The sequence below is a fragment of the Melanostigma gelatinosum genome (assembly GCF_949748355.1).
Source record: "Melanostigma gelatinosum genome assembly, chromosome: 10".
Lineage (NCBI taxonomy): Eukaryota > Metazoa > Chordata > Actinopteri > Perciformes > Zoarcidae > Melanostigma > Melanostigma gelatinosum.
In genome coordinates this window covers 9,690,840-9,718,720 of record NC_136643.1, presented here as the reverse complement: position 1 = coordinate 9,718,720, position 27,881 = coordinate 9,690,840, and the positions used below count along the sequence as shown (strand labels likewise).

General features: G+C 41.5%; 1 protein-coding gene across 1 annotated transcript in view; it reads right to left on the bottom strand.

Annotated features, from left to right (window-relative positions):
- LOC306783758 (tomoregulin-2-like) overlaps positions 1–27,881 on the bottom strand; it is a 116,117-nt gene that overhangs the window by 77,521 nt on the left and 10,715 nt on the right. Inside the window, exon 2 of the mRNA XM_079277547.1 lies at positions 23,444–23,553. Within this exon, the coding sequence (XP_079133673.1) occupies positions 23,444–23,553 (110 nt within the window). The remainder of the gene's footprint in view (positions 1–23,443; positions 23,554–27,881) is intronic.

The window sequence follows — 27,881 nt, the reverse complement described above, 5'->3', positions numbered from 1 at the left end:
CTATGGGCTTACATCCAGGCTGAATGCCTCCACTACCAGTGTCACGCTCAGGCAAAGACTAAAGTCTAACTAGGTCCATCTATCTCAATAACAGGCCTGCAACTTAATACCGTGTGCAAAGTCCATGCTGACTTTTAATCACCATCTAAAGCGTTCTCTGTCCCCCCAATGGCCGGCTCTAAACACTCAAAGACGACACATTACTATGTCTCTACCGTCTCACTGTGTGGAAGTGACTGGGAGCTTTCTTTTATGTGTAAGGCAACATCAGGCTGGACTTAAACATCGCTGTCCTAACTCTATAAAACAAAATGTAACAAATAAATCACTACAAATCAATTTACTCAGTTGATATTCATCATTAAACTAATAAATCATGCACCAGCAACTTGGGAAACAATCTTTTGAAATTAACAGGAATTATTGAAGCGTAAACCTTTTTAAATGCAACAAATTGATCAAGACTTAAACAGGAATTAAAAATGCCAGAATATAATGTATATGGTATATAAACATATCGTTGAATTAAATTGGTCAGGCCCATTGTCGTCGTTATCAGATCCAGATGATACTCTAATTTGATTTCCAGTGAAGATCACCACATAAAACTATGAAACATAAAACACTATTTATGGGCATAATTTCTATTAGTATTGTTTTTGACTATTTCTTTTAAACGTCCTGCGTACATATAGGCACAATTCATCCTTAAAAGTGCTTCATCAAAAACGAATATAAATTGTTGTCATTTGTCATTTTTAGAATAAATATGAATATACAAATATCAGTATCGGCTTCAGAAATCCAGTATTGATCAGGTTCTTCTTCTCTAATTGCGTCCACACTCCCGTGACTAGTTTGGGACAGCCCTTCATGTGACCAAACAATTGAAAGGTGGGACGCAACCATTAAGGAGCCAACGAAATAGAAACCAACAGTCTACATGATGCAACTGCAACTTGTACAAGAAGGCCAGCTCAACAACTTTTACTGGAATGCTCACATCTCCAGAGAATGAGTGCGCATATGTGGGCCTGTTGAGTACCCTCCTAACTACAGAGTCAGTGGCTCAGAACTGCTGAAAAGGGGATTTCATTCCGCTGAAGGACACCCTCGGGAACCTTTCTGTGCAAGCATCTCAAGCACCACCCCACCATAAGACAGGGGTTTGAAACACTTCACTACACCGTGATCCCTTCATCAGCATGTGTGGCATATAGAATGAATTCCAAGGACCGCGTTGACATTTTCTGAGGGCAAAGAAAAGTGTTTCAAGACGATGGGATCCACTGATCCCAGCTGAGAGCTAAGGTGCTGCGCAATCATTTATTACATGGCCTTCAAATCCTTCCTTTAGTCTGAGTTGGAGACGCACCGACTGCAATTTTCATGGCCAATTCTAAGTTTATACATTTTTTTTTTTTTTAAGTCTGACCTCTTGATTCGAATATTTACCAGTTACAACTTTCTTTCGAAGAACCACAATCGACAGCAAGGTTCCAGACTAACTTATATCCCCTCTGTCCCGGAATCGTCACGAAAAATAATTGCAGCCGTCCCGAAGTTATTGTAAACATTCTAAATGTTATCATTTTACTTATTGTCATCGATAGTGGTTACATGCACAAAACACACAATTCAAATTCAATTCAATTGAAATAAATGATTGTATTTTTATTTAAATACTTGCTTCGAATAAAAACTCTTGGCATTAGTCATTTTAATTATGTATAATAAGAGCGAGTGTTAACAAGTTAGAGATGATAATCCCATCTCTAATATCTACCTTATATTGCTGTGAAAACATCTCCTTCAAACAATTGTATTTATTCATGTTTCTCTCCAAAAACGACACTTTATAAAATTACATTCGAACACGTCATGAATAAGTTTTGCCTAATACTTATTTTATACTGAATACAGCTTGAATGCATCATAATGCAAGTCAATGCAACCTCTGTTAACGTCAGCTGTTCAGCTCTGCACTACAAAAATCCTTTTGGGTCTCTAAAAACACAGTTTTTCATTTACCAGTTAGTAATTACTTGAAGTCGAGAGGAAGACGAGGCCGAGCCTCCACAGCCATCATGCTCAGATTTTTATTGTTTGATGCTTCTGCAATAATCTTCTCATAGAGCACTTGTTTAAAATTCAAAATGCAATTTCATTTCCTTGTTCTGTATTCTTTTTCGGAAAAAGCTAAAAACAAATCTGCTCTAAATAGAAGATGTATGGTGGGTCATACACACTAGCTCTGGCTGTACGAGGAGGCCACAGACAGACGAAGACGTATAGAAAACTGCCAATGTGTGATGAATTGAGGTAGAAGCGGTGCAATATAACAAAGTATTAAGAAGCAATAGACTATGGATTCACTGTATACTACATGCTAATGTCCTTTTGGACTCATCAATCATCACCGCAGAGCCTCATAAACATAAAGAGTAGCCATACACCTTGTAAAATTAGAGTGAGGAAAGTATTAATTAAGTGGCTAACCAAAGACATGAGGAATTACTGAAACTCAATCCGTTTCATTCATAATTAGGTTTCCGACAGGAGTACAAGGTAAGTTTCCTTTACGCAATGAAGATACACTTGTCCTCAGGAGCCCAGAGTATATAGTCCCACCAGGAACCAAGAGCAGCCAAGCTTTCCAGACATTAGAATACATGATGTAGAGACATCAGAGGAGACGTGAGTTGTGAAAGTGTCGATCAAAACAAGGCCTGAAACACTGTTTACAATCGGTGCTTGAAATCTCTTGATTTACCGAGACGAGAGCCTACACAGAAAATCAAATCAGCAACAGAGGGTCAGACGGAGAAAAAGGTAGAGACAGACAAACGCATGTATCCACAGAAACAAAGAATATATAGCAAGAAGGAAACTAATATACCAGTCACTTAGCTGCCTTAGAGAGCTGACAAAAGAGAAGTGCCTAAATTGTCAACAAAACTGCATTAAGGACGCTGTGTATAGACGGCTAGATATTCCTGTCTTCTGTTATTTCACGAGCTTAGGCCCCCACCTCGGCCGGAGCGAGCCTTCGTCGGTTGTTTGGAGTGTTGAGGAATGGTTGATGGAGATTTGGCCTGATGCGGTTTGGGGGAGGCTTAGCTGAGGAACCACTGTGGCTCCCGGGCCTTGCAGAACCCCCGATCTCCATGGGATAGGAGCATGATGACTATGGGGGGAGATAGCCATTAACGAGAGGGAGGGAGGGTGGGGTGCAGGAAACGCGAGCGTGCCGAGGCTTAGAGTGGGTAGGTAGTTATAGGAGTGTGGCCGGAAGTGGGCAAGTGGCTGAGGTGTGGTCCTGCTCCTGAAATTCAGCTAAGTTTTATCTCCAAAAAAGGTGCATATTGAAGACATCACTGTCTACGGTGTTTTCCAACAAAACTGTCCAGAACTTTGTGCTAAATTCAGCAGAACATGTGTCACGAACATGTGCAATAGTATTTGGAACGACCCACCAAAAACATAAAGGTGATGTTACGATTAGCTGGTTTATGCTGCCCTCTATGGGCTAAACATCCGGGCAGGATAAGTATGCAAAAATACTGATGCAATAATCATCAATGTGGTGCAAAAGGCAACCTTGGACAAGTTATAACCCTCGATATGAACTCAATATTTACAACACATATTAGTCCAGTGGCTATGACAGCAACGTTATATTAACACAACCACACACAGCTAGCTTTAAACTGCATAACGGTAGCGCTAACGCTGCTAAACTTGCATTTTAGTAATAACTGCAATATTTGGGACCTAACAATAGAAACATTTAAACAAAATTAACAACAATGATGAATACCAACGTAAAGTTGTATACATGTCCACAAACAAGAGCTAACTAGCGCGGCACCTTTAGCTTGAATCATAGGTTTGAATCCGACAGAGTCCGACTGGAATGTTCCTGCCCGAACACAAGGCAAGGCAAGGCAAGTTTATTTGTATAGCACATTTCAACAACAAGGTAATTTAAAGTGCTTCACATGAAACCATTAAAAGCATCAAAACATAAGGCAAAAGAAAAGGAGATTTAAAAACAATTAAGAACATTCATTAAAACATTAAAAAACAGTGCAAGAAATAAAATGCAGTAGTAAAATGCAGAAATGCAGGAAATTCATTAATATATGAATTGAATGTGGTTCAATTAAAGGCAGCAGCAAACAGAAAAGTATTCAATCTTGATTTAAATGAGATGAGGGTCTCAGCAGACCTGCAGCTTTCTGGGACTTTGTTCCAGATATGTGGAGCAGAAAAACTGAACGCTGCTTCTCCATGTTTAGTTCTGACTCTGGGAACAGATAGTAGACCGGTCCCAGACGACCTGAGGGGTCGGGATGGTTCATAAGGTAGCAGCAGATCGGAGATGTATTTTGGACCTAAACCATTCAGTGCTTTGAAAACCAACAGCAAGATTTTAAAGTCAATTCTTTGTTGGACAGGAAGCCAGTGCAAAGACCTCAGAACTGGAGTGATGTGATCCACCCTCCTGGTCTTAGTGGATGTCAAAGTCCAGGAACCGGACACAAGGAGAAGATAAAGGAAGATGGTGAAAGCATCAGGCTTTGTTAAACTTACTCCCTTACCATTACATCTTTATTTCAAATCATCACCACACTGATGTGTCCGAGACAGAGAGCTGCAGCGTTCTGAATCAGCTGCAGCTTTCTGACGGACTTGTTACAGAGATCTGTAAACACAACGTTAAAGTAGTCCAGTCTGCTGAAGATAAATGCGTGGATAAGTTTTTCCAAATCCTGTTGAGACATAAGTCCTCTAATCCTTGATATATTCTTCAGGTGATAGTAGGCTGATTTTGTAATTGTCTTGATATGGCTGTTCAGGTTGAGGTCTGAATCCATAACTACACCTAGATTTCTGGCTTGGTTTGTGGGTTTTAACATCAGTGACTGAAGCTGAGCGGTGATTTTCAATTGTTCGTCCTTGGTACCGAAAACAATTACTTCTGTTTTATCTTTGTTTAATTGAAGAAAATTCTGGCACATCCAGTTGTTGATTTGTTCAATGCAGTTACCCAGCCCTTGTATGGGATTATAGTCCCCTGGTGACATAGTTATGTAGATTTGTGTGTCGTCTGCATAATTATGATAACACACTTTGTTGTTTTCCATAATCTGAGCTAGTGGAAGCATGTAGATGTTGAACAGAAGAGGCCCCAGTATTGAACCTTGGGGAACACCACATGTAATTTTAGTCAGCTCCGATGTGTAATGAGCCACAGACACAAAGTATTCTCGGCCCTTCAAGTAGGATTCAAACCAGTTAAGTGCTGTGCCAGAGAGTCCCACCCAGATTTTTAGTCTTTCTAGGAGTATGGCATGGTCGACCGTGTCGAATGCAGCACTGAGATCTGGTAAGACTAAGACTGAACTTCTGCCATTGTCTATGTTTAAGTGGATGTTGTTGAAAACCTTAACAAGAGCAGTTTCAGTGCTGTGGTGCTGTCGAAAGCCTGACTGGAAAACATCAAAGCAGTTATTTACGGTCAACAAGTTGGTCAGCTGTTGGAAAACCGCTTTTTCAATTATTTTACTCAAAAATGGGAGGTTTGATATTGGCCTATAATTTTTCATCGTTGCGGAGTCTAAACTAGCTTTCTTTAGGAGTGGTTTAATAACTGCAGTTTTTATGGATTGTGGGAAGACACCTGAGAGAAGGGATGTGTTTACAATTTGTAAAAGATCAGTGGTCATGCAGTTTGAAATATTTTTGAAAAAGTGTGTTGGTAGAATATCCAAGCAGCAGGAGGATGACTTCAGATGTTGTATAATGTCTTCTAGGCTTCTACGGTCGATTGAATGAAATTGTGTCATGATATTTGAATGGATGTTATTCAGAGATCGGGACAACACATATCCTGTGGTTGATGTGGAGGCGCGCCACAAGTGAAAGGCGGTTCAGTCCATTACTACCACTGCTCGGGGTGATGTGGATTCGTCCAAATCGTAGCAGAAACAGGGTTTTTGCTAGTTTAACATTAACATTTACCTGTAAATGTGACTTTGATGCCTTGTTTTTTTTTATTTTAGTTTGAAAATAAAGTTATAGTTTCAACTCATGAAAATACATTTGTACAAGAGAATTTCAAGTGGTGATGATCGTGGCGGATTACCTAATCGATACGCTGATGTCTGAGCAGGAGAAAAACTGATCAGATAAGATAAAGATATAGATGAGATAATACCGTGTTTATCCTGAGGGAAATAGCTGTGCAGCAGTTCACATGACTTATTTCACACAATTATTCAATTAATCCTTTTAACCTTTATTTTTATAGCGCGCCATATTTCATTCGCAGTATTTATCCGTCACATGATCTTTCTCTTTGGCCTAGAAATCCTCAGGTTTCTGGACTAAGCCATGGATGTTCATGTTAACAATGTATTTCCATTACTCTGTAATTGTTAAACTGTATTTTCATTTAATCCCAACACACACATTTCTGCAGTTTTAAAAACATCAGTCTGGGAGGACTGAGGTTCTTTGTTCTCATTCTCGCCTGCTCATACTGGGAACATCTGTACACCGAATGATCGATACCTTCGACAGCACCTTCGCAAGCACACCTGACGGTATTGCTCCACTCAGGCCAAAACAGTCATTACGCGGTAAGATATCACTGCGATCCTTCAGGTTTTCAAATTATTTTCTCTCTTTTTTTCTTTTCTTTTTAAAGAGCAGCCAAAAGAAAATGGAAGCATTATGGCGTCGATAAAGAATCAATAGTTACCTACAACAACGCTGTTCACTCAGCAAGTGCAGCTGATGTCTATACTGTGCAGGGGTTGGTTTCACAGGCTGGATCCTACTCCACATTCTTTTACCTTTTCTACTTAATGCAACTCAACCCACAGTTAGCCACACCTTGGTGCAAAGTAACCACTTTGGCAGAAAATCGCAGTTAGTTGTGAGTCAATTAGCTGTTAACTCCAAAGGTTTATTCAGTGTTCCATTTTAAAAGGCAATTGAGGGATTTTTCCAAAAGAAATGTAATTAAATCGTGGCTTTTCTGTCACTTCACGCCGTTAATCGCATCACACGCCGCTCTGACCGAAACAATTAGCGGTCTGACATTTAACACGTCCCTGTTGATTCTTACCCTCGGCGTAAAAAACCTTCATCATGAATGTTTGATGTGCGTTTCACATATTACTGAAGGAAAAGTCTTGATTAGCCGTGAGGTATATATGAGGTATATATGCTCATGATACTGTACGTCTCAGTCAGCACTCTTCCCCGTATGATTCCCACCATCAAAACCTCTTGATGCATAATGCTTAGCGGTGCAGTGCGCACAGATAGTCGGAGGCTTTTGCTTTTGTTATTTGCATCAATGAGTGGATTAGCGTTATCTTCTCCAAAGGCCAGTGCAGCGTCAAAGGTGTTTTCACTTATCGTGTCTGATTAGACCTCTTCGGAGGACTGTGTGGGCGTGTGCAGACTGCGGTTGATTGACATCTCTATTACATTTTTTTTCTTTTCGTTTTGCTGCATTCGGCTGCTTCGGGTGGAAGTATAACATCTTTTCCATTCGCTTAAATTCATGACGTTTGGTTATGATTCCTGGTATTGTTCTAACAAATGTCTTTGATGAAGAAGCTTAGAAATTCTCCAAAACAATATTTCATTCATGCCCCAGTAAGATGGCATCAGAAGACCACACCCATGTATGCATAGGCAGTATTCAGAGTGATCGGACGAATGCAACTCAAATGTGAATTCAGCCCTTTATTGATCTAAACGTCTGCAGTGCATATCATTTAAATATGGAAGCAAATGCAGGAATGGCAATTGTGTTGGTTCCGATTTCAAATGTATTTTCAGCTTGGCTCACAAAGAAGTGTAAACTGACATTTTCACAGAGCATTCCTCTGAGACTGCTGTTTTTGTTTTCATCTGTGTGTGTGTGTGTGTGTCTACATTTCAGTATGTGCTATAGACTCCCACTGGGAAAGTACCGCAGTCCTCTATCTTTGTTTCCAGCACTGTGCCGAGTTACACCCTTTAAAATGTAAAATAATGGCGCTTTTAAAGCGAATTTCAAAAGATAGAGTTTAAGTAATCACATCCACACGATGCACATTATCAGTGATTGTGCTGCATGTGCTGATGGTTAGGTTGCCCGGCCTTAGCGCAAACACACACACACAAAGGGAGACACATGCATACAAAGACACATCCTTCATCCACGGAGACCTGACTGATAGCCTGATCCATTTCCTGCATCCATTAGAGGCGGCTCTAGATGATGCAATTCATCCCAAGGCAATCATCCACCTCTATCAATAATAAACATCTCCACGAAACTAGGGCTAGCCTCGGAGGATGGAGACGACACCGCCCAGCACGTTCTACTTCTGATGTAACCCTCTCTGGTTTCATCAGATGTAGGAGCGCTGCCTTTGCTTTCCACACCACTTGTCTTCAGTTGCCCGGGCACAGTCTTTACTTATGCCTTCTCGCACTTTTCAAAATCATCGGCTTTATCAACCCTGACAGACGTCTCAGCTCTTATGATGGTGGCAGAGAGCACCTGTGGCTCGTGACAAGAGGCAGACGCTCTCGCCCAAGAAGATTCCTCTGCGTCTCTGACGCGCCCTCTGTCTTTCATTCAGCTCGCCGTGTCGTTATGTGATTGACGTCTGGTGCAGCATTTGTGACATGATCTGGTGCCGGGGGGGGGGGGGGGGGGGCTCAGAGACGAGGGAGAGTGTTTTATGTCTAATGAATGAACTCCGTGCAATATATTCAGTTTGAGCCTTTGATCTGAGGCTGTTGTCAGAGGTTAATCTCCAGCGTCGCTTCCTGAGATTTTTACCAAATTTTCAGATATTAAACTACCGTCATGTGATCATTAGGAGTCTGGTGCATCAAGATAAACAGTTGGTGCCATCAAACCATTGCGGGGGAAGAGGGTGCAATGAGATGACCCAATTACAAAAAGCACCACGCAGTCAAACCGCAAACAGTGAAAACATGATGGAAATATGATATTTATGCTACTTAAAGCTTGTTATGCAGTATTGACTTTATAACATTTGTTTGGCCATTTGTTGGATAATCAATGGGGACAGCAGGAGGAATTTTAAGTGACATTATTTGTTCATTTGAATATACAACTCAGGTAACGTACCTGTGTTGACAAATGTAGATTTATATCAAAAATCTGCATGAATTGATTGTGTTGCTACAGCATGTCCAAAACTTAAATAAAGTTTTCATCAAGGCAAAAACTGAAAGCCTATTGTATTTGGTACATTTAAATGATCCAATATCCATGAACCCAGAGCCGTTTAATCCTACTCAGCCTCAGACATGTTCTTGTTTATAATTCTATCCGTCCCCAGAGAAATGTGTCTTGAATCTGAAGAGTGTATCTAGAAACAAGACTAGGTAAGGCACATCACTGGCCTTTTAAACAGAATGTAGTGTAGTCAAGTTGCCAGAAAAAAAGAGAATTAAACAAAGTATCTTCACTGATTCATCCATTAAAAAAAAAAAAAAAATGGGAAAAGGGTCTTGAAGCCAGAACTGGATAACAGGTGTTAAGCCCATTTAGGTCAACCTGGTTCATCCTGTGTCACTGTCTTGAAGCAGCTATTTGTCAGATTATTAGCCTCATGCTGGATGACTGACCTTCTTTCATGTGGGAAACCAGGACAACTAACGCCCTAATGATGGCTCACTGAGGAAGAAAAGCAGTGGTGTGGGTTGGTGTGTCTGAGATAATGGTCGCCGACAGAGTTGGGCCAATTATATTAATCAATTATATGAAACTTGGTATCCCTGGAGAGATTGGCCTTGATTTTCACTGGAGTTAGTACAGACTGGAAAAACAGCTGCAGACAAATGGTGTGTTCCACAGGCCCAGCAAAGTTTTATTTAGTTTGAGATAAACTTGAGCAAAGAAACACCACCATACCCCCAGACACTTAGAGGCAGTCGATGTCAGGGAAGGTGAATGTGGAGAAAAAGAGCAAGAAACCCAACAACAGATCCCTGAGGAGCACCGTCGGAGTGACAAATCTGTTTCGGGCGCCTGGCACTGTGTTGTGTTCCACATACCTCTTAGACGGAGGGTTTGTCAAACGTTGTCTGGGTAAGTGACAAACTCTTCTCCCATGACGCCTCGTCCTGTTTACGAACACTGGTCAAGTCCTCACAATGGAGGGAGAAAGTAGCAGACGGCGGAAACGAGGGAGGGTGAGCTGTTTGGACAAGCGAGGGAGGAGAAAGAGACAGTCGGAGAGCAATGGAGGAGAAGGGCGTTACTGTGACGATGGAGGGAAACTGGGAGGTGGCTGGCTTGTGCTTCTGCTCTTTAACCGCTTGGCAGTCTTCTCTTGAGTAGGGTCCCTGCGGACCCTCCCCAGCTGAGTCACGGGAGACGGGCTCCTCTGTAATAGTGTCTGACAGGCCAGCCAGAGCCACGGAGGAGCTGACACAGATGCTCCGTTTTTTTCAGGAGAGACGCCCGACACAATTCCTCCCCGAGTCCATGCGTCTTTCTTCTCCGCCTTGACTAAATGGTCTGAATGTAGCCCGGCTGTGGCGAGGAGTGAATTTTGGATGATCGGAGACGAGGTGGAAAGGAGCGGCCTCCCTTGAGCACAGTTAACCCACGTCTGTTGTGTTTTTCAATCAGATTCTAATCAGGAAAGGCGAGCTGTGATTAGAATTAGCTGTTCAAAACCTAATGGGATGATGCACAGTGCACTCATACGGCAGCCGCGAGATGCAAAACATTTTAGCACATGATGAATCTCAAAACAGAAATCAGAAAACATCACATGAAAGATATTACACAATCAGGGAAAGATGCAGGGGGGGGAAAAAAACAACGTGAAGTAGGTCCAGTATCTGTTTGTTCTCAGCACAGAACAGTCTAGAGGGGAAAGGATTAGTCGATAGTCAGTTAGTTGATTGACAGAAAATGACTCGCTAACTAATGGATAATCAAGTCATTTTTTCTGAGTCATCTTTCAAATTAATATGAGAAATATCTGCCTGTTGCAGCTTCTTAAATTTAAAGATTTCCTTCTTTTTGATCCATATCATTGTAAACTGAATGTTGAATATTTAGTTTTGGACTATTTTTTTGTCAGACAAAGCATGGTATTTGAAAACGTCCCCTCCTGGGTAAACATTTCATATTTTCTGGCATTTCATTGGCAGCAGAAAATATGATAATACAAATAATAGCTAAAGCCCTGGGTAACAAAAGTGACACCATCAATGGCATACAGAACCACAGGGGAAAGGGAGCGACCTCCCCCCCCCCCCCCCCCTGGAAAAGGCTGCACTGAGGAGAAAAACAAGCGCACTGCACCGGACCACTCCAGTGAAGAAGAATATCACCTCATCTTAGCCAACATTGTGATTGCAGCACCACATTGCAGCACAACTTTCGGAGAAATTCAGTCGATTGTTGTTGTTTTTCCACCTCAAGGCCACCGTACTAAACAGCTTCGTACACATTCAAAAATAAATAAGGAAATAAGGAAACCCTGTCAGAGACAAATTAAAACTATATTAAATTGCACATACTGTAATAGCACATGCTACACAAACACAATTATTTCAACTGTTCACTCCATGAAACAGTCTAACTTGTGCTAAACGCTTGATTCCTTCATCATCACCTACTTTGTTTGAGCTGCAGGCTCTCACATGTTCAAACCGAGAATATGGGGCTCAGAAACTGGCTTCCTGTGTTAACTCATCGTGCTGGTGTTAGTTGGCGTATTTATCATGCACAAGAGGTGGTGGTGCCTCACCGAAGACACCTCTGAGAGGAGGAATGTGAGAACCTGAGAACAATTAAGTGACCCAAATTAAAAGAGAAAGCAAAGAAAAATGTGGGTTTTTGTAATTTGGACGAACTGAATCTTTAACTGTTTGATTCTCCTACAAGCACAGAAAAACTGGCAAGACGACCACATACTTTTCACTGGAGAAACACACGCGGGCAGAGACGAAAGAGTATAATTCAGACACCAAATGTATTGTTTACATTTTAAATTATTTTTACCCCAAAAGAGGAAGAAATAAATGAATAAAACTCTGTCCAAGTCCCCACAGTGTTACACGGCAGGGGAGAAAACTGTTGGAACCATTTTCCCCCTAAATACCCTTCGATTTTGAATTTGTTTTCCAGTTCAGGAAAGCAGAAGTGACCCTAGATCATGATTGAACCACAACGGTCCTTGCATTTGGGCTCCAAATATTTTGCGTGGCCTTTTTCTTTGGGGCCCTCTGCAGTCTGCTAACCCCACTGTTGTGTTTTATTGTGACGTTTTAACAATAGCTTTGCTTGGGCAACACAACTGGTAATGTTCCAGCTTATTACAGTCGTCATTATTGTGCACTTGACATAAAACAGGAACCTGGTCGTATTTAAATCTGCACACATTTTGATGCTAAGCTTCCAGTTTCTTTCACCAACGACTGGTGATTTCTACTATTCTCATTGAACTGTTGCTCAGACGATTATTTGTCTCTTTCTGCCCTTTCAATCGTCTGTCTGGATGAACCATTGGACAGTTTGTTCTCTGTGTACAAAGCAAACCCGTCACACAAAATAACACCTATTTGTAAAGAGGACTTTATACGAACTAAAAGCCTGACAGACAGTTCACAAATACAGAGCAGTCGTCTCAGACATCTGACTGTAATGAATCAAGCAGGCAGGCACCAACAAAATGAAATATCTAGGCATATATATATATATATATATATATATATATATATATATATATATATATATATATATTAGTGCTGGGCAATGATTAAAATATTTAATCGCAATTAATCGCATGGATTTTTTGCGATTAATCGCATTGTTATGGCAAAGTTCAATAATGAATTATAAAGTAGTGTTTTGCGCACTTTTATTTTGAAAGTACTGCTATATGAACAAAAGGGCAATAACATTTGGTTCACGAGATGCAGGTAGCATGTTTTATACTTAATGTGAATATAATTCATACTTTGTTGGCATCTTATTCTGAAAACCGGATGTTCGCCTGAATAAACCGGATGTTGTCTCACGTTAATCTTTCTGCTAACTTTCAAAGTCCTTCGCTCGCTCCCAATCTGTGCTGTTTAAATGTGTTTACCGTGAATTTCAGCATATAGGTGCACTGACATGTAAGTGTCTGCTGAGTTGACCACGGACATCGGAGTGTCGGCTGACTTTACCGCAGCGATGTACAGTAGTCTCCAGGGAGAGCAGTGGAAGTCGCCTTTTCTCTACGGCAGGGATTCCCAAAGTGGGGTGCGCGCACCCCTGGGGGTGCGCGAGCTGCCTCTAGGGGGTGCGCGAGAGGAAAAGTGTAATGGCGGTCTGATGGTGTAATAATATTAAATATAAAAAAAAAATGTAATTTTAATTTAAAAACTGTCAGGTGGGACATCTGAAGCTATCGGTCGTAAAAGAGGAGAGGGACAGAGAGAGAGAGAGGAATCGGAGGCGAGGGGAACGGACCGGTGCGTTGGGGAGAGACCGGGAGAAGAAATCGAGCCAGAGTCAGAGGAAGATGAGACGGCGCAGACTGGGAAAAAAAGAGGAAATATGATGAACAGTATCTGTGTCTGGGCTTCACTTGGATTGGCAACGCAGATTCCCCAAAGCCACAGTGCGTGGTGTGCAGTGAGGTTCTGGCTAACAGCTGTATGAAACCCTCTTATTTACGTCGCCACCTGAACACCAAGCATGCCAGTGCAAGTCAAAAGCCCCTTACATTGTTTATATCGAAATTGGAGGAGTTACAAAACAGCCAAAAACAACTGGAGTCTCATTCATGTGTTGGGTCTATAAATGACGCACTACGGGCTTCATATCTGGTTACAGAATAGCGAGAAAGGGGCTACCGCACACAATCACTGAAGACGTGAGCTCGCCAGCTGCCAGAGAGATGGTGGAATGTATGATTGGGGAGAAAGAAGCAAAAAAGTTGGACATGATCCCGGTGTCCAACAACACTGTGTCGCGCCGCATCGATGCTTTGTCCGAAGACATCCTGGCTACATTAGTCGCTCATTAATTGTAAATTAAATGTGATAATCTGCCTCTGAGCCTGTGCGTGTGTGCTCGCATCCTTGCTCTTTAAAAGTGACGCCTTGTGTCACTGAAAGTTATTGAAACTTTGTTGCAGTGTTTCAGGGCGTTTTCACACCTTCAGTTCGTTTGCTTTGTTGCAGTTGCTCCTTTGTTCGGTTTGTGTTCACACTGCAACATTTAACAGCAGACTAAATCTTGTAAACAAATGCCACGCGCGAGCAAACTGTTCTCTCATTGGTCCGATTCTTATGCGGCTATGAAGGCTTAAAAGGCTCTGTTGCTTCTTTTTTTTTTTTTTTATTAAGGGGGGGGGGGGTGCGCGAACCCGGTCGGGATGTAGAAGGGGGTGCGCGGCCTAAAACGTTTGGGAACCGCTGCTCTACGGCAACCCTGAAGGGACATCATATCTCCAATACAAAACGATAAACATGAGACAGTCTGACTATAGGATGTTTGCTGGCTTTTATCCCACTGTTCTTGTCATCCTCTTGTTGTTATGTATATGTATTGTCTCTTGTCTTTCAGTGAAAAAAAAAAGAAATATATATATATTTTTTAAATGCGTTAACGCACGATAAAATAATTGTCGGTGTTAATTAATGAATGCGTTAACGTGAAATTAACGCGTTAACTTGCCCAGCACTAATATATATGTGTATATATGCCTTCAAAGGAAGCACTGTATAATAATTGTGTTTTTGTTAAGCCATTTAATGCTACTTATTAAATAACAAGATCAATTTCGTGCTCATTTTACAAGGACTTTCAACTGAGGTCCCTAACCCTACGCCAAGAATAAAAATACTGAAAGGAAAAACCATCACAGCAAAATGTTTTCCTCTCAAAACATTATTGTTTATGTAATTGATGTCATCTGAAGAAAAACAACATATCTATTTATTATTTATAATTTTGGGAAAGCTACATAATGATTTCTGCTACTGTGTACCGCTACCCTGGTAGTGTGTCATACTTTAAATTGGGACCCATGGCAGACATTTGATCCATCTATTCCATTGACTGGATTACAATACACTGGAATTCAGCATTATTGTTTAATAAGCACTAATTAAAACATAAAACATTAGGATCTCATTAAAAAGGTAATAAAATGGAATTCTGGGGTCTGCGGGGACACCACTTGGCAGGATGAGGGTTACTCTGTTATTCTTACAGAAGGAACCGTTGGCGCGATAGAGAAACTTACTTTTTTTAAACAATACAATCTCACAGGGATCCAATTACCATCGGGTAAAAGTGTCCATAAACAAATCTAATCGCAAACATAATACTCAAAAATGACTTTCAAAATCGATAGCTTATCCAATTGCCTTTAGTCTTTAGCTGTGTGATGGGCCCTCTTCAGCGATCTCACTATCAGTTGCTGGAGCTGATTTTGTACCGTATGAAAACCAAAGTGCATTCAGTTTCGTTAAAAGTCTGATAAGCAAAGTCTGATAAGCAACCCTGAGATGATGGCCGGCACTTTCCGTTGCGTCACTTTTGTCACGGACGCCCATCATAATCCTTGTGGGGGGTCCCCGCCGTTAAAAGCTCCCAAGTTCAGCCGTTTATAAGGGCCTGCATCAGGAAATAAATTTACCATTACCCAGAATCCCTAGTCCCAGTCCGTTCAACATGGCCCTGGATCAAAGGAGGACAGATAAATAAATGCAAATATATGGAATGGGGTCTGCATCAGAAGCTGGTGTCAGTACCACCTGGGTCTTTGTGTGTGTGTGTGTGTGTGTGTGTGTGTGTGTGTGTGTGTGTGTGTGTGTGTGTGTGTGTGTGTGTGTGTGTGTATCTGTAGAACATTACATATTTCATTATTTTACTTATTATATAAGCCTGTTTGTCCTGTACTTTGAGCAGCATACTTTGTGTCTGTGTGTGAGTGTTTCTTTTTTAAAGGTGTGTCCCAAAGCGTTTTCACAGGTCCATGTTTAGTGCAATGTGAAGGACGCGCCGCCCTTCCACACCCTCCCATCAACAGCACATGAACCCACACTTAGCTCTCATCCCTCTTTGAAGTGCCGCAAGCTTCGGCGGGCCCCCGGCCATCACAACCTCACGAACATAAGGCGGCTTCTGGCAGTGAAAGGCGGGAGAGAGCAATTTGAGGTCGGACATTACAGCGAATGGTAGCCACATCAAACAACCAGCGGGGAGCATAACGAAGACCAAATGCGGTGGCACCATTACCCTAAGTTCTTTTATATCAAGTCAATAACCGCGCTACGCCGGCTGAATGTGCATTAGCATGTCAGAGGATACTGTCTGCACAAGGAGCAGCGACTATAAGCCACTAAAAGTGTGAACTGGTGTCACATGAACTGAAATGATACTTTCCCTACAGTACGTGTAGCCGCGAGCGGTCAGCGTCAACTAAATTCACTCATCTGCCCATGAGGTTGTGATGCGGACGTCTGCATGTAGCCCAAAATAAAGAACTGAGCACCAACTGTGTTGCATGCAGACTATTACTTTATTAAGGATCCCCACGAGTTGTTACCGCAGTAATAACTATTCTTCCGGGGGTCCACCATAACCCAATAAATGCTGGATTTGTAAGACACTGATATTAATATTTGGGATGTTTTGGGACTTTAAAAATGTCTTTAACATAACTATTTTGATATTAAAGAAGCCAGATCATGATACATACTGTACTGGTCGGGACGTTTTACATCTGGAGTAACAACTTTACAACACCAACTGTGTATTAGTGACTCTGAATGCCCTCGAACCTTGTTTGGCATTTCTGTACACTGCAATTTCGGCTGACATATACACAGATACTGATACAATTATCTGCAATGAGCTCTCATGCTGAATTATATGAGCATAGGCTTCTTCTTTTTTTGTGCAGAAAATTTAAAGATTAAAATTGAACACTAGATATATCTGTTACTTCCAGTGAGATCAGTTGAGCTAACATCTCTGACATCTTGAAAAGGCAAGCTTTGTGTTAATGTACAAGTGACAACATAAGACATAGAGGTTAGGTATTGGGCAACTAAAACGACTTAGGTACTTGGATCAAAATAAACCAGCGTTGCCAGTTGGCAGGTCTTCATAGGTTGTTGTAAGTATTTGAATGAACAACCAGTGCTGTTATCTTGCTGGTCTCAAATGTAATATTGATGATTTGGGCCCAACTAAAGAATGTTTTCATTTTGCATTTGAGTTCAATGTGCCAACAAGAACATTTTTGTGACTGCAATGTCGATAATGTCGATGATGTTTTCAGACCCTGTTAGAAGCAGCGTTAAATGAGATCTTTAGAGCTGGTGTGCGCCTGCAGTAAAAGACATAAATTTCTCAGAGTTATGTTGATTTGATTGACTTTTCATTCAAATTGAACAACCGTTAAAACACTTCCCTGCACCCTCACATTGTGGGAGAGATTTTGTTTCATTTTGAATGTGGGTGAAACGTATTTTTTTTTAAGTCTGCAGTCAAAACAATCATTGCTTTTTTGCTTTTTATGGGTGGACTAATTGAGTTTACCTGAGCAATTGTGTATTTCCAATAGGGCTGGGCGATAAATCGATTTAATCGATTAATTCGAATGTGTGCTTTAAGGCGATGTGTTTTATTGAAAATCGAGAAAATCGCCCCCACCCCTCCCCCCCCGTTGGGTTCCCGTAGTAGAGTGCGCGCGCATTGTTTACAAACGAAAACAATGGCGGCCAGCAGTGAAGCTCTCGTTCTTAAGAGAGGGAAGAATGTGTCTTCGGTGGTCTGGAAATGGTTCGGGTTCGTGTCATCTGACACAGAACAAACAGCACCACGATGTAAGGTCTGTCTAAAAGCTATTGCTACAAAATCAAGCAGCACAACTAATTTAATGCAGCACCTCAAACAGAGGCATGCCGCCGAGTGGGAGAAGCGTTGTTGCCCTGAGGAGGGAGCAGGACCGCGGGAGCACAAGCGACGCCGCCGCCACCGCCACCTCACAACAACAACCCAGCATTTTGGAGACATTCACCAACTGTACTCCGCATGAGAAGAAGAGTGCCCGGTGGAAAGCCATCACGGATGCAGTCGCGATGTATATCGCAAAAGATATGGTGCCCATATACACCGTGGAAAAGCCGGGGTTTATTCACCTTCTCAAAGCTTTGGACCCCAGATACGTGCTACCAAGCCGTAAACATTTTTCTGACGTTGCCTTGCCTCGGCTGTACAATAGTACACGCCAAAGGATCTCTGCGGAGCTGGAGGGGATGTCATTCTACTCCGCAACAACTGACCTGTGGTCCAGCAGGTTGACCCAGACACCGATCCACTTGACTGGTGGAAGCGTCACCAACTTAACTTTCCAAGGCTAAGTACTTTAGCAAAGAAATACCTCTCTGTGCCAGCTACAAGTGCCCCCTCTGAGAGGCTTTTCAGTGTGTGGGGGGGCATTGTTACATGCCACCGTGCATGCCTGAAGCCAGAGGTAGTAGACAGGCTTGTCTTCCTGGCAAAAAATATTTAGAAAAAACATGCACTACTGTTTAATACTGTTGGTTATGTTGTGAATGCACTTGATTTTGTTTACATGCACTTATTTACTATGCAAAATATGTTATGTTGATGTTAGATCAGATGTTGCACTTTTGAAAATGTGAATGTTAAAGGGTCACATACATTTTATTTCATGCTGTGTTTGTATCAGTGTATTCAGTTAGAAAAGCTTACTGTAAAAAAGTTACATTTGCACAGTTGTTTACAATGGAAGGCTACTATTTAATGCCATTTAATGTTATGTTTAATTTAATTTTATATTTAAATGATTCAGGGAAACAAAAGAGTGACGAAATACTTTTTGTATACTACAGGCACCTTCCTACAATGTTCAGGTTTTGTTTGCACTTTATTTTTATCAACCTACTTGGGAAAATCATCACAAAATAAAATAAAAAATTGTTTTCAACAGCTTCTGTCATCTGCAAAAAATTTTGGGGGAAAAAATCGATTTAAATCGTGAATCGGATTTTTTGTAAAAAAATCGGAGATTTTTTTTTTAGGCCATATCGCCCAGCCCTAATTTCCAATAGCCATTTCAAGGACTACACACAGAAATACGGTAATACACACGTGAAGTAATTGTACTTTTTCAGCTCGTTCTCACATGTTTATCTCCAACAAGTCAACGGACGCTTTTACACAATTACACAATTATTGTATAAAAACAAACTTTTCGATATCATCGTTCAGCGTGGTGTTATCAACTGAACTCTTCCAAGTCAATCCTTAACAAACAAGCTGGATGTCATCTCCCAGCCCACAGTTGGCTTCTCTACAAGCCTGCAGCCATAGATATGGCTGGGTTATCAAGCAACACCACCACGAGCCTGTGAATCACTACATACAACTGGGTGTGTGTCTTGTTTGTTCTGCGAAAAAAACCATTCAAACCCAGAGATATCCTACCAGCTCTCTGGTGCCACAAAGTCTTGTCCTGACTGTGAACCAAACCCACCGCAGACCTCATTCTCACATACTATACCCGGACAATAAAGGCGGTGTGTGGTTACATGTGCCAACGAAAAGATCATTTGCAGTGACTGGCTGGACTTTCTTGCAATATTGACACAATGTACTAAATCCATTCTATCTGGACGACTGGAAGTATACTTTTTGTAACCTGCTCGGCAGCACTGAGCCGTCAGTAATGCTGACATAAACGCACCCATCACATTACTTACATCTGCCGTGTTCGCATCTGTCTCCCAACTCATCTGCAAAATCTTCCGCAGGAGTCTCCTCAAAACCTCGGGCACGTTTACAGATATTCCACTCGCAATCTGCTGCAGTGTGGCGTCTCGTTTTGTGAACAAACATGCCGTATGTACCGGAAGTACACACAGTGTTGTCCAACTCCCTGCCCTTTCTGACTTGAACGCCTTTCAAAAGAATTATCTACATCAAGACGCCTTTCTGCCAATTGCACTTTGAAAAGATGCGCTGGCACACATTTTGTTGGATGCTTCGGTTGTGTCTGCTGCCAATAATCTTTCCTCTAAAAAAAAATGTTTAGACCGTCGGACATTTAAATTTACTGTCGGCCGATTGGCATATTAATTACCTTACGTATGTATAAACAAAGGTTAAATCAAGAAACTTACGGGCAACTGGTGTCACAGTGCCATGGATGTTTTGAAATGGTAATCTAGCATTATGTAAATTGATTTAGTCCTCTTCCAGAACTGCATGCATCTATGGATTACTATGCTCCTGATTGGTTCCTTCCGCTACCCCTTTGTCCATAACTTGAATGAACTGTCCTGTTGCATTAATAAGCAACTGCTAAAGAAGTGTTATGTTAATATCTGACTCAGAAAGACAATGTACAATTACCCTGCCAACTGACCTTTCAAAAGACACACATTTGCTCACATTTGATTGGATATATTGGTCCTGGCAACAAACTTGGGAAATGTGTCTTTCTGTTGGCAACTGCTGTATGTAAACTGCATTCACTGACAACTGTAAGCAGAGGTCTTCTGTACCGCAGAAAACCAGAGTTGCATGCACATATGAGAAACAATTGGGGTGACTCTCCAAGCCCAAAGAATATATTACTAAGCACCATTACAGAAAGCAATGAAATGTGTCATTTACCCTTCGGTGGACAGTTTTAGTTGAAGTGTTTTCACAGCGCCACAGGAGCACATATTTTTAGAACGGTCGGCTCTTCGGGGAATCGGCACCGTGACCTGACATTAAGGAAACCAAACTGGGCAACGATAGCTTTTCCCAGCAGCTACTGGGAGATGAATTACAAATAAATGTTCTGTGTTATTAGTCAGGGTAAGGCCTTAGTTGACACACAAATAAAAAAGAAAAAGCATGCTCATTTTCAGGTGAATGAGGGCATGTTGCTTTGTAGCAGTTTGACTCCGGGCTAGTGAGTGGAAGTCTTGGCTCTTTCAAGAGCCAGTATGAGACGAATCCAATGCATCTTGTCAATGAATAGTGTCCATTGATTCCACCACATCAAACTCACTTCCTCTTCACAGAGCCCCTTGCATGTCTCTTCCTTTGGTTTTTTCTTGTGTGTGTGTGTGCGTGTGAGAGTGTGCACATCCAAAGATTCTGTTCGAACAAAGGAAAATCCATCCAAGATGAGAATTTATCTAACTTTCATGTGTCCTCCGACAGTCCTGAACGAACTGCAGACGAGAGAGAAATCTCGGACCCGCTGATTTGACACGGATTGAGAGTGACTGATTGTTTGAGGGCACGGCGACAGTTGCTAGGCTAGGAAGGTCATGCTTACGTTGACTGATGAACTATCTGCACGAACAAACAGAAGATGCATAGACGAGCTGACCTCAGACCCACGGTATTAAGGTATTAAGGCAGAAATTGCGATGCGACCTGCGCCGTTCTGCCAGCACAGAGAGGCACCTCGGTGCACAGCGACAGCGGTATCAGTGTGAGATCTCCTGAAGAGGAATGGAGCTGTAATGTCATTTATCTGCAGGCCTCTGTTAACGTTTGCTCTCAGAGAAGTACGGAATTGAGATAAAAGCTGTGGACCAATCGAGTGCCAGCCTGGCCTAGAGCCTGGCTGAGCTGATGACACGCCGATAAAAGGCGACGGATGAGAACACATGCTACGTCTTCAGATCTCAGCGGCTCCATTCATCTGGGGCCCTGCGTCGCATACAAGTCGGCAAAGCTTGCAAGCGCTATACCAAAATCAATACTCGGCGGACTGGTTTGCTCCTTTTTTTATGATAGGTCTGGTCGTAAAGTTAAGTATGAGTCATTATCAAGAAGAGCATAATTTCCCAGATGTATGTCATTAACGAGGGCCTTTCAGGCTTCGGTCAGTGGTAGTCTTGTTTATGAATGTGGCGAGCGTGCAGTGGTCCAGAAGAGTGACATGGGGTTTCACAGGGAGCCATAAACCACCGCCCCCGGGGGCCACTATTGTCCAATCAAGACAATGGACTTCGATCCGGTTGATTATATTGATAACTCTTTAAACTATTGCTTCACTTTAATAATATATCACCTTTCAACTCAACATCTCTTCCCAGTTACATTTGTTTTGATTAACATGTGCTGTGCCTGAAGAAGTTCTCTCGAGCACTTTTAAGTTCAGTGAATCACACCGTGTGAGCGCTTTCCTGCCTCTTCTCTGATGTTGATTGTTTTTAGACTACAAAAAAAGACGATTGGATTTCTTGACAATGATGCTTTTCGACTAATTACTGCAGCGACCCACAACACTTATCAGCCCTCCCCCGACTGACTGCCTTGCAGTTACAATTTTTGAAACAATGAGTCAATGAGTCCGGCACTGCTTTTGTCCAGAAGTGGACAAAAGCAGGCTTCACATTTCAAGGCAGCAGTCGTCCATTTTGCCGGCTGAAATTACAATTTTATCTGAAGCTAGCTACCTAATTAAGCTAACGCTCCATGGATTGGTTGAAAACGCTGTCTTCTGCTCGCATGTTCATAATTTCAAAGTAGGGCTACAAGATACATAGTTTTTTCTTCGTAAGTTGACATTGAGATATTGCTATATCGATAAAAAACAGTATGTTAAAATGTTACCATTATTCATTTTATTTTGGTGCCTTCTGTGTTCAGCTCAATGTTCAATTTCTTCAATAAAAGAATGTTTGAAATATTTCCAAGCAGTGTGCTGAAAAGCAGCAGAATGGCAGAAGTGAGAACACTTTCATATCTGTTTCACTAAAATTGTTATTGCAAAATTCCACAATGTTATTCCATATCTTCCTCATATCATGCAGCTAATATGTTTTCACATTAAACATGACAAGAGAAAGGTTTTTAAGATGAGGACTAACCACTGTGTCTGACAAAGCCAACACATAATTGTAATAAACCTCCCCAAAATAAACGATAATCTACACTCTGATAGCATCAAGGGGCTGGTTCCAGACAATGGAGAAATACTCAGTGGGTGTGCCAGTCATGAACATGGCTTTTTTCATAGCCTGTATCCCCACAAATGAATACTGTATAGCTGTCAATGAAATGGCCCTGCTAGGAACACTTTCACGTAACAACTGTAGGTTGTTAGCTGCGTAATCATGCTGTTGCATCCTATGTTGGAGCAAATAAAACCCTGTTTAATCCATTCATCACATATTTGCTGGTGTTTGCAGAGTATTGTTGTTACTACAGTTCCATGCACACTGCTTCAACATGTAGAGAAATCCAAATGCTTGCCGTAACTAGTTACGGTTGCCAAGCTATGATTGGACATTCTCCGTTCGGAGAAGGGTTAAATGAAAACTAGGTTAACAACAAATGCACGTCAAAAGGAAAACAAATGATATAAAATAGTAACATCGCAGGTCTTACCTTGAAGTCACAAATGCACGTCACCATGTTCCCAATCCGTAGACATTCCCCGTCGAACTTGCATGTGTTGGTGTCGCACAAGAACAGGTCTGTGTCCTGGTCATCAAAACCTGGAGGACCAAAGCCAACAAGAGACATCAGTGACTAAGTGTTTTTTCTCTGTTCGGCCCTCAAGCAACGCTAACCTGAGCCCGATCTGGGGTCGTCCATGATGAGTGTCCACCATTAGTCATGGCTCCCACAGCACAAGGCCCTCTTTGATCACATACTGTGCACTTTTAAAAAGACAATGCAAGTACACGTTCTTGTCCTTAGCTGCCAAAATGATGAAATACATGTAAAAGAGACTAGTCTCTGGACTCTACTGGAGGCACGAACAAAATATATTTCTTCATTTGTTGTTTCGATGACGGTGGCGGTGAACAGAGCTTCATACGTCGGCCTACAAGCTCGCGTAGGTGTTCCATAAGGGTTGCGTGTGGTGACTGTAGAGGCCACTGCATGTGATGCCCATCTGCATTCGTCACGCTTCTCTACTCATTTATTCAGGTTGTTTCTGTGACATTTGTGTACAACGAGTCTGACTCTGGGGCGTTGTCCTGGAGAGGCAAACCTGGGATATGATCCGATTCAGGCTGCGTTAGGGATCTCAAATGACTCCAACAAAGCATCCTGAATCAAATCAAAGAGTCACATGTGCATGAGACTAGACCGAGCTCGGGGCTATCAGTCTACCTGAACTGATTGCTTGCACAAAAAAAACAAAAAATGCAACCCCTTATACATACAGGCTTTTGCATTTCAAAGTACATAGGTCTACATTCACTTGAATTCTAGCTGTCATGGAGCAGAAAATATGACGTTATAGCATTATGATGTATCATTGTGTGGACCTTACAGTATCATCTCATTCATTTCAAGGTAAAAGAAGCAAAAGGTTTTACTCCAAGTTTGCCGTACGTATACATTTTAAATTACTGGTGAGAAAGTTAAACTCATTATGATATGATACTGAAGATATTGGCACAGGCCACAGTGGTCCTAATTTATGAGAAGCAAAACATTTCTAGTCACATTATTTGTCATCAAACCCGATGAAAAAAAAAACATACTCTGCTTATTTTGATGATGAATTACTAATTCCTTGATGATAACGCAAATGAGTCTGATTACACCATGTTTTGGAATGCAGTGTAGTAAAAAAAATCATATTTTTCTGATTCTCAGTTTGTTTATACTGCTTATGCATATGGAGGGCTTAGTGTAAAAGTCATTATTATGCATCTAAAATCAGCTTCATCAGCTTCAAGAGACACGTGAGCCTGAGCACGACAAGACCCGGAGGGGGCCTTCAACGGTGGTCCTGCCTATGGCCCCAGAGACACGGAGTCGGGCTGGTCGGTTGATCCGGGCCCCGAGACATTAATGGTTGGGACTAATCTCGGGAGTTAGTGAATTCTGGGGGGGCGCATGTAGGGAACGACCGAATTCACGGGGCCCCTTTAAGGAAAGGGACGTAACCCTGGTGACAGGGGGGGTTAAAGGGTGGCAGGAAGTGAATGAGTTTGTTTTTGTATGGATGGAAATAAATGGCCACATGGTGCAGCCAAAGGGAATACTCGCCTCCTTGTTTGTTTCCACGCACCTACAATATGTAACTTTCACAAGGGATTATGATGCTGTTGGCCTTGAAAGTCCATTGGTCAAGCTCTAGTCGTCACCTTGCAACCATGCTTGCAAATAAAGCACAACAGGGCGACTGCAGCAAAATAACCCAGAGAACTGTGGGTACTGATACAATGATAACAATGCAAAACACCTTATATTGTGTTATCAACTGAAATCTAAGATATATTTTTACTTCAACTGACCCAATACTAAGTTCCGCCCTCAAACGCAGACTGGCCAGTCATAGCGTAGCTTTCGGCCAGCTCTCGCCAAGGTCACTTTTACACTGCGATCTGTAAAAGTGACCGACTTCTATCTTTCTAACTGGTTTTCACTACTGAATCAGATATATCCTAGAAACGCATTTTGTAGATCCTTCTTTCTGAAGGTCATATTTTAATGAAGCATTAAATATGACAAATATTGGAATTTAACAAGAGCCTGACGTCCGGAATGCGTGGTATAGTTGGAATGTGAAGCAGATGATGTAAAAAAGAAACCTACCTTTGATGTTTAACTATGCACAATGTGCGGCTTGTCCCACTATTTGTCTCAGTTCATGCTTTGTAGCCTCATGGAAAACTGTTTAAAGCTACAACATGTAACATATTTGACCGATGTAAGTCAGACGAAGTCAATATGAATTGAAAATGTTGAGGTACAAACATCTCTTAAAAGTACTATAACTAATATTCAGGTTATGAACTAACTTTTATTAATTATTTAACCAGACAACTTCAGTATGAACAAAAATCAAACAAAGAATTTACAGTTTTTCTGAAATAATCCACTTCATCAAAAAGGGCTTTGAAACCTCCTTTACAGTTTTAATCCCCAGGAGAGTTCCAGGTGCTATTGATACAAAACCTCACAAGAGCTACTCAAATAAAAAAGTTGAATTTAACTCAAAATGAACCCCAAAGCCCTGGTAGAAAACAGGCCGATTTTATCACCCCAAAAAGTTCTCAATGTCCTCGGTTTTGGGCTCTTTACCATCAACATTATGAGCCGGAGGTTTTATTTTCCATTCATAGACAGGCTTATTATAATGGACACTTATACTCAGCACCTTCCGTAACCCGACTGTAATAACCGATGCCCCTTTCCACTTCTAAAAGCCCTCCTTGGCACGGAACAACCTATCAGGCGGTAATACCCCATGGAAGAGAGGCCCAGTGTTCACAGGGAACCTGTCATTTGCCAGGGTCCTGAATGACCGTAGAGTGCAAGCCCTCTGTGCAAATATACAATCATCGAGCCAAGAACAGTGACATGAGAGGTCTCGACGCTTGGAGTGCATCGACGGAACAAAGCCCTCAGATGGAAGAGGGCCATATTGTACGAGGAAATCTGGAAAGCCACAAAAAAAACCAAATAATTGGCACATGGGAAACTGGCATGGTGACACCCACTGGAGAGAGGCATTGTTATGAGAATCAATCATACTACTGGCCAGGTGTATATAAATGACTGTAAAATATCACATACTTTTCACACCGGACTCTTTGTAAAATGGGAAATGTTTTGTTGTGTGTGAAACCACTCCAAGCGTCTAATTTGATAGTTTGATATTTTAGCTTTTTTTTTTTTTCAGGGTTCACTGGAGAGCAGGCTATGGAAAACAACAAATGGAAGTTAAAAAAAAGAGATAATGTGGTGTCCTCCTCATGCCATTAAACCTCTTTATCAAGAAACAGATGTGCAGCTTGGACATCGCCAGGAGCCACGAAGCAAGAAGAACACATGTATCGTGGTAGACAACAATATAGAGGAATTCATTACCGATGGAGTCATCCTCATGAGCAACAGTGCAATCGAGACTTACAAATAAAAATACACAATTTGACTACATTAGAATTACAAAAAAACAACAACTGTGAACTGTTTACAAGGATGTAAGTGACTCACCCGCTTTTGTTATGGATGTCAAGCCTCTGAATGAAACAAGTACGACACATCATAGAATAAATGTCCCAGATGATCACCTCTCAGAAACATCAGGGCCAACAGGGTTTTGGCTTCAAAGAGAAGTCAGCACAAATCTTAATTAGTTGTATGACAATGATTGCCTTAAAGCGAGTGCAAATATAGATTTACAGTAATGGTACAACCTGAGAGGCAATTTCTCATACTTGTCAGTTTAAGGGCTGAGGGAATGCAATATTCTTAAAAAATTTCGTTACTGTCACAGAAATAAATGACGTACGTTCACCCCAACATGCAAGCTAGTTTTCATCATCCTAGGGACGTTGTCGTTTACCCATGAAACTAATTTAGTCATTGCTACAATCCCTTTTGGGTCTCTCTCAAGTGGCAGCTGTTTTGAATTCTGCAATCTGAGTGCATACGTTAGGAAAACATCAACACCGCTATTTGCAAGATTTGTGGCAAAAAAGCAATTTCTTCACAGCATGAACATTATGTCATATGCTAAAAATAAGGGCTGTCAGGGAGATTGTTCTGGGGAGTGAGACTTATTGTGTTTGTAATAGCTCAAAGCATATAGTTTGAATCCAAACATGATAATTCATTTTTTTATTTTTGTCCACATTTACTACTTAAGCTTCTCGGTTTGTCCAACACAAATCGTTTTCTTTGTTGAGCATGTAAAGATACTAACCCTGACAGCTCTGCACGCCCATCACGTTTTCAGAGAGTGTAATATCAACATCCGCAGCATTTGACAAAGAAAAGCATTTACTGGTATTATTCTGTCTCTTTGGGATCCATTTCTGAGCTGAAATTCAGTTCCGACAACTACAGATTGCTT